Source organism: Perna viridis, chromosome 11 (assembly GCF_037379345.1).
Source record: "Perna viridis isolate PV_CMFRI_1.1 ecotype Kerala chromosome 11, ASM3737934v1, whole genome shotgun sequence".
Classification (NCBI taxonomy): Eukaryota; Metazoa; Mollusca; class Bivalvia; order Mytilida; family Mytilidae; genus Perna; species Perna viridis.
This window is the reverse complement of record NC_142455.1, coordinates 5,699,863-5,712,809: the sequence shown is the minus strand read 5'-3', so window position 1 is coordinate 5,712,809 and position 12,947 is coordinate 5,699,863. Positions and strand designations below refer to the sequence as shown.

General features: G+C 30.9%; 1 protein-coding gene across 2 annotated transcripts in view; it reads right to left on the bottom strand.

Moving 5' to 3' along the window:
* LOC148602720 (E3 ubiquitin-protein ligase HECW2-like) overlaps window positions 1-12,943 on the bottom strand; it is a 60,124-nt gene extending 47,181 nt beyond the window's left edge. The window contains exons 1-4 of one of the 2 annotated variants that reach the window (XM_088554084.1): window positions 12,846-12,943; window positions 7,160-7,529; window positions 6,312-6,422; window positions 5,106-5,203 (exon numbers count right to left, since the gene is read on the bottom strand). In XM_088554084.1, coding sequence (XP_088410210.1) covers window positions 5,106-5,203; window positions 6,312-6,422; window positions 7,160-7,427 — 477 coding nt within the window. In that variant the 5' untranslated portion in view covers window positions 7,428-7,529; window positions 12,846-12,943. Of the gene's footprint in view, window positions 1-155; window positions 320-5,105; window positions 5,204-6,311; window positions 6,423-7,159; window positions 7,530-12,845 lie in introns of those variants that run through there. The other variant, XM_088554086.1, reaches the window with a different exon arrangement.
* Between the last annotated feature and the right edge of the window lie 4 nt (window positions 12,944-12,947).

Genomic DNA, 12,947 nt, shown 5'->3' with positions numbered 1-12,947 from the left:
AAAAAGATTATCATTACAAAGCATTAAAAATTAACTTTGATGGAATTATTTATCAAGCTAATTAGTCCACCGAGAAAATAGCGAAAAATAGTTTACAATGAAAATTTATACAATTATAGTAAGTAGAATGAAAAAAATGTTCTTGAAATTCTTACCACAGTGTGATGATGAAACAAATATTGTCACAGTTCCAAGATTTAGTAATTATGTAATCCAACTGTGGTTCCAAAACGGAATCAATCCAACTCATAATACAGCTGACCAAGGAATGAGGTTGTTGTTTTTTAAATCTCCTACAACTTTGACAAATACTTCACATGACAAGTACATGTACTACATGTAGTACAAATACTCGACAATGCGTGACGACATTCACACCTGATTAGCAAACCACAACTGAGATCAAACATCCTATGACAATACTGCATTAACCCAGGGGGCGCTTGTTTACATTTCATTAAAACAATAATACGTAATTTTATTGTAATTATATCCCATTAAGTTAATCTGATGAAATGAAAAAGTTCAAAGTAATAAAATGTGTTAAAATTGAGAAAGGGGTCAATTCTAAGGTCATCTCAGGGGTCAAAGTTCTTGAATGAGGGAAATGTACTTCAAAAATTGTATTAACTTGTAAGAGTCATAAAGGATATAAAAAAAAATAATGATTAACATCTTCATGTTGATTATACATTGTAAATCAAATTTTATGACTTGAATGATTTTGGTGCTGAATGAGTTTAAGATTTGAAATTTTATCATATCAATAAAACTTATTTATTTAAAAATCTAAATACAATTCAGAGTAGGAGGAGTACTGTTAACATATTAATTTTTGCGGTTGCTAATTTTAGAGGATTCTGTCAAGTGAACGTACTAGTGGGTATCAATTTTCGAGGTTTCAACAAATGATTCACGTTATATAGTGTTAAAAATCAATTTTGCATGTACTATTTTTCACAGTTTTCTGTCAACAACGAAAATAGCGAAAATTAGTATGTTTACAGTAAAAGATAAGAGAACAAGAACTAATACATCTGATTGGTAGAAGTAACATTAAGTTAAACAAAAAATTTCATTCATTTCTTAGATATGAAATTTAATAAAAGGGTAATTGAAGGAACCAACATTGGGGTATTAAAAAATGTTCCAAGGAAAAGGTCTAGACAGTGAAAATAGACACAACAAAAAACATGAAATAACCAAAATAACATGTACAAAGAAACAAAAATAAATAAGCAACCAGGACTCAAATAAACTTAGACCAGGCGCACCAATATGTTACAGTAAATGTCCTCTGCTTTTAAAGAAACATGTACATAAAATGTCACTGTCTGGGTAGGCTACAAATTATCTCATCTAGAAATAAAGTTGGATTTACATTACACCTTTCATTCACTTTTACTGTGGAGTTGCTTGTCATTTTATAATAGTCATAAATTTGTAACCACATCTCAAAATGTGTCCTTAAGTGTTATTATAGTTACCAAAACAAATGTTAACAGCCTTTAGGCAAAAATGGGATCATTACTTTAATGAAACAAACAAATTCATCACAATAAAAAGGTCTCACTTGTGTAAAGGAGTAGTTCAAAGTGATGATTGCAATATAAACCAGACGGATTTCACAATTAGTCATAAATCACTAACAGAATTGTATTTAATAGTATGTAGTAAAGAGAAAATATGGGGAAAATTTTCAAAACACAGAAACTCAAATATGATAAATTCAATAAAATTACACCAAAAGGTACTGACATTTACATTGGAGTTAGACTCTTGCTAAACAGCAAAGATTTATGACTCGTTTCACCAACAGGTTTCAGCATTATGCTTTAAGTATAAATTCGTATTAAATTCAGACACTGCCAATGGTTGAGGTGATTCATGGAGAAGAAAAATCCATGAAAAAAAAGGTGTTTTTTATTGGTCTATGATAGCCATATTTTACTGAAACTATAGTCCTTTTAATTTACAGATCTGTATTTTTGAAAAAAGCTATACATTCATCAACCACTGAAAGCAAATACATCAAGTAGGATAACTCAAAATTGCTAAGTGCCAATTTCATATACAATCCTCAAAAGGGCAAAAAATAATCAGACTGACTTCTTCCAAGTCGCTAATCGTCAAATAATCTACACAATGTATGCCGCTGACTTAAGCTTGCTTTCAACATCCAAAGTGGCACGAAATGCAATATGCTCCAAAAATGGGTGACCTCTGCTAGAATGTTGGTTCCAATGATATAGTTACTCTTCCATAACCATGATGATCTGAATGTTTCTCAATCAAAACAAATGGTTACCAGTTACATTGTACCAGAAAGTGTTGGTAATATTTTTGTTCCACAAGTTTCTCTCAAAATTTTAGCGATTATTGGGTTGCTTATGATCTTGACCAGGGAACCAGATTTGGAACCAGACATATATATATATATATTTATGACTTTTATAGTCAACTGTAACGAGCCCCTGTGTCTGAATCAGAGATTGAGTAATATTACATTAAGGCCAATTCTAACCAATCATTTCATCTTATAATGTAAACTTTCTGTTTTCATACAAGCAAAATACACACGTAGAATACATGTGAATGACATTTAAGAGGTACATTTATATTTTTAATCTCGTAAGAAGCTCAGAATTGACATTTTACGGCACCCATCAGCAGCATAAGGTGAAGTGTTCTCCCAAAGCCATTACAGCACTGTACTTTGCAGCACTATGATTTCTTAGCACAGCACTATCTGTAACTAACTTTAGTTAGAATACACTATAGGCACTGTGCTATAATTTCGGAGGAAGAGCTGTGCTATGTCAGTAAGCACTGTGCAATTTAAAAATTATGGAGAGAACACTAAGGTGGTGTAATAATATAAAATTATGAAAATTATATGCAAATATAAAGTACTGAAATTATGAGTGCAAGAAGTCTTTAACAGTGTTAGAGACTTAAAAAATTAAGAACTAAAACTGATTATGTGGTCGATAACTGTTTCTAATTAAGAAATAAAAATGAATTCTGTAGGTTTTGACATGTATGTATCATCTCATGTCTGATTTTTATAAAAACTTCTATGTAATAGTGGAAACATTATAACTTCTTTTGATTTATATTATGATAAATAACAATGAGTTGAATTTGAAAAGAAAGAAATAAGCAATACTGTACAAATGAAAACAGGCAGTTAAAGACTAAAAAATCTGAAATTGTGTACATTAATTGTGACTTTTTTCACTTCAGTTCAAATGGGAATTCTTAATTTTGCATTTTAAAGAACAGTCCTGCAAAAAGTATATTAAAAACTCATTAGTGCAAGTTTGGTTAACTGCAATTTTTGTCAGTTGCATTTTTGCAAAAATAAAAAACATTGCAAAAATTTCTGAAATACTGTAAATGTATTAAGTTTCATGGTTGCTAATTTTCGCAGTGTCTGTGAAGTGCACATTTGTACTTATTCCAGGGTAATAATTTTCATAGTTTCAAAAAATGATATGCGCTCTAGTGTAAAAAAATCAATTTTGCGGGTACTAATTTTTGCTCTTTCTGTCTACCACGAGAATAGCGAAAATAAGTGCACCACAAAATTAATACTTTTACATTAACAGCACCTCTTTTAAATAACTACCATGGATAGTTTAATATTTGGATTAAAAAAGATGATGGATTGTGGTTGTTATCAGTACAAATATGATTTCAGATTCTCGATTAAAGAGTCCCAGAAATTTTGAGAAGGCCTTAGAACTTGTATTTCTTTTTATAGCTTTATGTAAATTGAGCTCTTCAGCACTCACAATCATGTTTTGTTTACCAAATCATTCCATTTGTACAGAGAAAAATGCATTAACCAAACTCTATTAGAATAAAAGTTTTGTTTAGTTTAAGTTTTGATATATTGACAATTTTTTTCTATGTAATCTATACCAAAAATTTTCTCTGTCAAAGACAAATGCAAGAAGTGAGCACAAACAACAAGAAGTGTTTGTTCATTTATCTCTTGAAACTCTCTCTGGTTTGTCAGCATGAAATTGATTCATCAAAAGCCTGAGTCTCCTCACTTTGGATCATTTAGGGAGTTTAAAATAAGTTGGTCATGAAGTTAGGTACACCCCTACCCATTCCTTATAGTAAACAATAGAAACATCCATTTCTGCCTGCAACAAGATTAATTAAGGAACATTACTATTGAAATCAGTGATATGTTTGTATCATATTCAATTTCATCTAAGACCATCAAGCTTTCATTTGGAATAGAATGAAATAAATCAAAGTTACTTTGATGCTTACATGAAACTGATGTAAAAATGATTTGTAAGAGTTATGTCCCTTACCCTAGGTCTACCTCCTTAAAACATTCCCTGAATGCCAAATCTATATGATCGCACACACCATATTTGAAATCAACTTGTCTAGGGACAACCAAGATTTTTGTGACAAAAACTTTCTCTGTCGATCCATTTAGCGAAAATGGAAAGACCAACAAAACAGATAATTGATTTCACAAAGAATGATAGAAACCCAAATTTATTACAATGTATGACCTAGGCCTAAAAAAAAATATTCTGTGTTTCCAGTAATATCTTCAAAATTAGGGTTTAAAGTAGGTTTTATTTTGTTTTCTTTTTTCTTTAAAAAATTTATAGATTTGCAGGACATAGAAACCTACCATTTTGCTTCCTCTACTATGACACAACTGTTATATGTATTTTTAGGTACAACTTTATTGGAAATAATGAACTTGTCATAGACATGGTCATGTTGTTTCATTTCTTCTTACAAATTTTGAACCTCCAAATCAGAGATCAATGCGATTCTAGTAAAAATTAAATTTAGACGTAAATGCCAAAAATCTAGGTTTTTGTGTGTTTTATTGACGCCATAAAAAAAATTGGGTCAGCAGAGAAAAAATAGGGTCGGTTGGGTTACCAGAAACACAGAATTTTTTTATTTAGGCCTAATTAATATAAACCACATACCAAATTTGAATCATTCCATCCATTTGGAGTTGAAGTAATTGTTATGAAATGGAGATGGAAAAACAAGGTGATTCCAGTATACCAACCACTCATTGAAAGGGGGTATAAAAAGACATGTAATCTTACCTTGCCAGTTTCATGGTTGATGACTGTCACAGATGGACTGGTTGCCACTATCTGGTTACTTACACCAGTGTAGTACTTAAAGCAGATTTTGGTTTTCTCTGTAAAAAAGGTTTTATCTTTTTTTAAATAATTAATACACTATTACTATTTATCAGATATTCATCAAGCTTAAACAAAGAGGAAGTTCAATGGATCTTGTTCATACCGAAATGTAGTGCTATTGAACTGACTCCTAAAATTCAATCATTCTTAGAAATGTTTAGCTTAATGAAAACATAGACATTTCATCTGCTTGCTTACCAGATTAGTAAAATGCTTCACAGGACGCAGTCTGATAAAACTGCAGTGGTCGACACCTGAACAGTTTGAACAAGTATGGATACCCCATTTAAGCTTGATACAGCACTGAGCCTGGCCCCTAATTGCTAATCAGTTCAAGTCACAAGCCCAAAAAATAATGTGTCTTCTTTTCAGGACATAAAGCATCTTGTGGGATCTGTTCACTAATAATTGTTACTGCTCTGACAAATACATTTTTTTGTATAATGAACATACTTGTTTCTGATCTCTTTCTGGATCCTTATTCCTCAATGAAGTGAAAACCCCTAAAACCGATCCCAGTTTTTTGGGTTTTTTTTTTTTATTAGTATGACACCCTTTGATGATACAATTTATTGAAAGTGATTACAGTTTTGAACTGATATTATAAAACTGGTACATTTGTTTAATTTCACCACATCCATACTTTTTGTACTTATAATCAAGTTATTGTCCAATATCATGAAAATACTTGTCTCTGGTCCCTAATTTGTAAACCATTAAAGTCACAAGCAACAAAATGGATCTCAGCCTTTCTTTTGCAGTATGGCATCTGATGGTACAATTTTATAAGATCCATGCACTTATATTCAAGTTATTGTTGACAGCATGATACAATTATAAGGCTGCCAATCTTTTGCTGTCATCTAAAAAAATCTTGATCTATTCATCAATCGTTAATAACTGGCCCTCTTAATTAGATTTGAATGTTTAATGGGCCATATAGGAATTTTAGACATGATTTTACGAGGTCTACAAACAAACGGGCAAAATATACAGTTAAAAAAAAAAAGAATCATAATGGTAAAATCCGGATTTGAAATAGCGAGTTTCGCTAAAAAGTGGAAAAAAAAATCATGTCTGGAATTGAAAGAAAAATCTACACACCATCGGTGAAGTTATAGATTACATCATGAAGATCCCAGAAAAGTTCTCCAATCTGACCACCATTACCACCACGATTCTTACTGTCCCAAAACTTTGATTTATCTACTTCTCCTAAAAATATAAAATGTTAAAAAATGAATGCATGAAACTTTTTTCTGTTATTCATATTTACATGTAGTTTCAAGATGATTTTACCAGGTCTAGGAACAAAGCAGAAATTGGCAAAATCAGAAGTAAATACATGTACACAGTAAAAAAAGAATTGTAACAGTAAAATATGGATTTGAAATAGCGGACTTCCTCTAAAAAGCGGAAAAAAATCATCCCTGCAGTTTTCTAAAAAAAAAGAAATATTCTATCACAATAGTTATTGAGTTTGCTTGAAGATCAAGCTCATGAATTTTCAAATTACTTTTGGAAAGAGAAAGTAAGATTTGCATATTGCTTTCTTTTGTTAGTTTTCATGCTAAACATTTCTGTTGAAAGCCATTTTTTTTTTTGGAAACTATATTCAACACCAACTCAAATTACCAAAATGATATGGAATATCTTGTCTTTATTCCTGGATTCTGATGGTGCAAATAGTCAAGTTAATCTTTTAAAATGGCAGAGTTTTCCATACTGTGTTTCCCCCACTTTCTGATTCTTACACAGACTGATACTTAAATAGTTGAAAGTTTCAGACAAATCTTCCTACTACAGAATAAGAAAATTGGAATGGATTCATCTGAACAATTCGAAATTTGGAGTAAAGAATGCTACATTGAAAACTGTACATGTACATACATGTAGGAAAATATACATATTGCCAACAATCGACAACAACTTTTAGTAAAGATACAGCTTACCTGAAGAATATAAGCCTATCCAATCCCCAGCACTAACATCTTCTTTTATATCCCAAGATACTTTCACTATTGGGTCTTTAGATAAATCCACAACCCTTGAACTGACATCCAAAAATGATAAGTAATGAGGGGAACCAGCAGAAAGATCATTTTCACTGTTGCTTCTCTCCCTTATGTGAACTCTCTCTAATCGAGGTGATTGAGGTATGGGCAATGATAAATCATCTTCTGCAGTGTAGTTTGCCGTTGTGACAGATGTGTCAGCCATGATCCATAGTCTACATACTGAACTTCTGTTATCCAACTTTATATCAACCCATTGTTGCTGAGAGCCAAGGCTACTTTAGTTGTTTCTGGTTTCCATTTCAAGCTAAAATGAAAGAGATCACTGATGATGCAAATGTCCATGCAGTTGAACAAAAACAATCTTTCGGTTGGTGATGTTTACAAACACTTGTACAGGGCTTTAGATAATTATACAATGTACTGCTATCTACATGTGCATGTACATGTAAGTTTTAAAAAATGTACATGTAGGTAGGATGATAAAATAATAAAATCTAGAGAAAAATAATTCATATACCATAGTCTTCCCTTTATTCTGTACACTTTTTTTTTTACTTTTTCCTTGTTCCAGGAAGGGGGTGCGTAGTATACACCAAATCAATGACTTTCTAGATATTCCCTGAATCAGAACCAAAGTTGTCAACAAAAGACAACATCGAGCCATTTTATATATTTTTGAACAGTTTTATTTGAAATAAACAAAAAAATTTCAGTGCTATTTAACGTTTGTTCCATCCATCAATGCTGTTCTCATACATTTCATAGTTTGTACAAAAAAACCATGATTGGCTTCTTATTTTTCTCTTAAAAACATGCCATACTAATTTTAACTTCTTCACCTGTGTGGGGTGCAGCGTCAAATACACAATACTGGGAGTGCCAACCTGTCCTATGGTCCATTGTCATTAAATTATCAATTGTCATTAAATTATCAATTAACAACAGATCAATTTCAAAGGTAACAATTGTCACAAATCCTTTAATCTGCTTCATAGACAGTTTCAAGATGTCAAATATCAATACACAAGCTTGGCACATTAAAACATTTTTTTTTATAAACGGTCGGACTTAACACCATTGTTTTAGTGAAACATCTGATTTGCATATGAACAGGTAAGGCCAAAAAAAAATGTCTGTTTCGGGTTTCCCAACCAACCCTAATTTTTTCTCACGACCCTAATACATTTTTTCTCCAAATTGACAAAATTGGTAATTTCCGCCAATTTCCAGTATAATACGGATCATTTGCGGTAAAACCGAAAGTACGTTTAAAACCAGGTCAAAATAGCGTTTGAATAGGAGACTGGTTTATACTTTCATGACTTAAACATGATGCTATTTTACAAATATAGGCTCAACTTTAGTCGAGAAAAAATAAAATGAAAATGCCTACCGCCCAAACCTTTTTTTGGGAGGAATATAACCCTAAAGATATATTTTTTTTGGCCTAAGGTAAACATTTTAGCTGACTTGTTGAATGGAACCAAAACATTACAGAATTTCAATCATTAAATGGCTTGCAAACACAGGGAAACATATTCACAAGAGACTCAAGTCCATGTTTTTATACAAGGTACGTGAAACAACCAAACTGAATATCATTTTTTATGATAAATTCCAGCCAGGCAAATACTCCTCAAATGGCAAATACTAGTCAATAGAACTTTTGTGGATTACATTCTATCCATAATTTCATCTTAAATGAAATTCCAGGAAAAAATTCATTTAGTCTTAAGCATATATTTAATGTGAATACTTATTATACTAATATAATAATAGTGAAACAATATCAGCATTTACTCCTCAAGTAAAGAATACTTATCTATTAATTTTTTAGGATGTGATATTCAAGCAAAAATTGCACATTTTCTTATCTATTAAAATAAATCTCCTTAAAAATGTACTATGTAAATAAAAATAAATTTCCTTAAAAATGCACTATGTAAATAAAATAAATTTCCTTAAAAATGTACTATGTAAATAAAAATAAATTTCCTTTAAAATGTACTATGTAAATAAAAATAAATTTCCTTAAAAATGTACTATGTCAATACAAAGTTGAACATTCCCTAAATACTTGTAAATGTACTTGTTCATATAGTGCAAGAAGATTTTTCAAGAAACTAGAAATATAGTCTTAAATTGTATCTAATTTTTAAATCTTAGTTATTCAACATAAAACAACAATTAAAAAAATTACCAGTAAAACATAAAAGTAAAATTCTACCATGCCTTTGCTGGTCAATGACACTTCAGGTGTTAATTAGAACTGGTTGTAAAAACAATAAGGAAAATGATTATTCTACGGGAGCCAGGGACAGGAAAAGAACAATAAAATGCTGTCAATGATCTCCTCTTCTATTGTTTAACTATTATTTTGGAAACAAATTGTCTGGGTGAAAGTCACAAGGGAGGAACTTCAGTATGGCTTGAGTTAAAAATGGCTTCAATTCTAAAACACAAATAGGTGGACCAAAGAAAAACCACAGAATACCCAAGAATACATGTACACCAGAATACGTTAAAATATACACTTGAACCTCAAAATTGATTTAATATGTTTTATTCTATGAAAGAAAGTGCTTTTATTCTATTTTTTTTCTATTTTTTTTTTATCAACACCCATAATTTATCAATGTGCCCAGTTACGCAATGCTAATTAAGCATAATAATCGATTGTTTTCTTTGATGAATGTTGACTTAGATCACAGTTCTGTATCAATTAATCGAAGTATTCAAGATAATGTTTGTAATTTAAATAAATAAAAGTTTAGCACTGGCCACGCGCTGCATTATCCTTTGAAGTCATAGTCAGGTCTACAAAATTTAGTCAAGCAAATCCGGACATGTGACGATAATTACGGCGGTAATTTCAGTGATTGATTTTACATTATATACTTGTAATTATTTTCTACTGAAAACTTAATGTTCGAAAATATTTGTTTATACAATGATTTGTGGCTAGTTTTCGTAAGAACTGTTGATTTACTCACAGCTATTAGACATTCTCAATGTAGAATAAATGGAATACTGAAGATCAAACATAGATCAAATATTGGGTAAAATTTACTTAAACATTAAAAAAAAATATGAAAATGAATAAATATACATGTAAGATATACTAAATTTTCATATCATTTGCATAAACAATCACCTGCTTTGTTAATATGTTAAGGTGAGATAAGTCTTTATGATTGATTATCACAGAGCTGGACAAACTTTGATTTTACATATTAAGTAGCACTCCAGCTAAGAATCATGCAAAATGTGATTCATGGGTAAAAAGCCTACATATTTTTATTTTTGATATTTTGTTTGAAATGTCATAGTGAACAGAAATTAACATTTGGTTTTTATATAACCCGTGCTCTTAGGAGATAGAATTTATATAGAATGCACTTTAGATTTCATAATTAAGGGAGATAACTCTGCAAATGACGCTAAAATACAATAGAATCTACTGGATTTTCAATGTTGATTGTCCCCTAAGAGCAGGCAGATTTGAATGAATAATTATACATTTCATAATATAGTCTCCAAGGTTCAATCAGCTGATCAAGGTTTGACAATTAGAAAACCAATCCCGATTGGATCTACCACTGTTTTATAAACATCCAACCATTTTCTAAAGATAATATTCTACTCCACAATTAATTAATTAGACAATGTTGTTATTTTAATAGATCTTAAATCCGTAGAACCACATGTGTAAAAAAAAATTAAAATTATCATTGTTTATACAAATGAGTTACCTCCCCTGCAGTCTTCACATTTGCTGTAATTTCTACAATGCAGTATTTTCCCCAAAAATTTTGTTTGCAATAGTTAAAAGAAATGCTATTCCTTTCAAATAGTGATGATTTTGAACATTCATTATCAACATTCTTGAATATTTCTTACATTTCCTCATAAACTGCACCTCTTGGTATGCATTTAACGAAAAGTAAAAATTGCCCAAGTTTCCCACTATCAACTCAAGAATCTTCACAACATAATGCTACAAATGCTCCACTTCAGACTCTTTTACATATAGGGCCCCAAATATCTTGCTGAACTGTAAAACTTCCATATTCACAACAAGAATACTAACTCCACTTCAACTGACATTAACATGTGCTCAATGCATAAATTTTCATATAATAGAAATGAGTTAGAACGTAAATAAAAGTTTTCTCATTTATTTTTTTTTCAATTCGAAAAAAAAACTTTGGAATTTTAATTAGGTTTAGAGGAATCCAACACAAAAAAGGAAGCATACAATCTTCAATCTATTATAGTGCATGCACGTTGTTCAACTGAAAAAGGCCCTCAAATGCTATAGCAATTGTCTCAATTCATACATTATTACAGTAAAACCAAGGCAGATTGCAAAATATGTCACAAAAATGTTGATTCACACATTGTCCCATGTAAAAACCCTCATCAGGATTTTCCAAAGTTGCCAGGTATGTGACTTTTTCAAATTAAGTTTGAGTTCATATAAAAAAGTTTTAATTCAGATGTGTCTTTGATTTTTTAAATTGTATAACAATTTTTAAATAAATCAATGTGCCCTAAAAATCGATCATTACGACAAAAAGTGCACTTGGGAAAAAAAATTACCATGCCCATTTTCAATCCTAGATCTAACACTAATGGTTGAATTATCAACTGGGTTCAGTATATTTAAAGCAAGAAAAACCCTCAATATCTGGTTGTGAATGTAAATTTGGGAGCTTAAAAATAGCATCATCACACCAGTCTTAGAAACATTAGCTAGCTTCGATGATTAATTACAAACTGAATCTTAACTTTTTCCAAGATAGGAATGGTCAAAACCTGGCACCCAAATGTTAATGAAAATGACGTTATCAGCTTATCGATACCAAACATTTCGACCAAGACATTTTGGACTATGACAACTTACAGTTTCTCACACAAAACCAGACATTTTGACTCATACATCTACATATTTCAGACAATGACAATAGGAAAATGCATAAGGACAATAAAAACCATACATCATAACAAATTTTACCATTTTGGAAGTTTAATAATAACAGGCCTAACCAAGATTATGAAAGGATTTAGGTGTTTTGTTCTTTGTTAATTTAAGGTTTCACTTTCCTCATATTAATAACAGGGCTGACAAATAATAATGAAGGTGTTTGACTTTTTCATTTTAATTTTCTTTGGGAGTGTAAGGTTTCACCTTCCTCATATCATCCAATTTTTAGGAAGGTGACCAAGTAAATAGATATAAGCCTTTCAGGAGTGGCAAGACAGTGTAATTATTTGGACCTGGACAAACTGACCCTAAAATTGGCAAAATCACTTTAATCGGTATTTTGATGGTGTGTCATCAAAATATTAAGAGTACATTACAAAAAAATTTTATTGTATTATTCCGAGTCTTGAAATGTTAAATAACCAGTAGCTCAAATAAGTTAATAAAAAATCGTGCACAGATATTGAAACTTATATTGATATAAGAAAGTCTCAAAATAAAAACCCTATCAAAACCAATGCTGAAATGTCCCAACACTACGTCGGCTTAAATAGAGGTATTTTATAAGCGTTTTCTCTTGTCCGCCTATTTGAAATTAACGAAAATAGATAAATAATTATCAGTGAAACCTACTTTACGATTAAGAAAGCTATAGCATCAGATAGAAGATAATTTTTGACAACTCTCTGCTTCTTGACTTCCTTCAGACTCCATGCTGAATGATGATTCATGGGA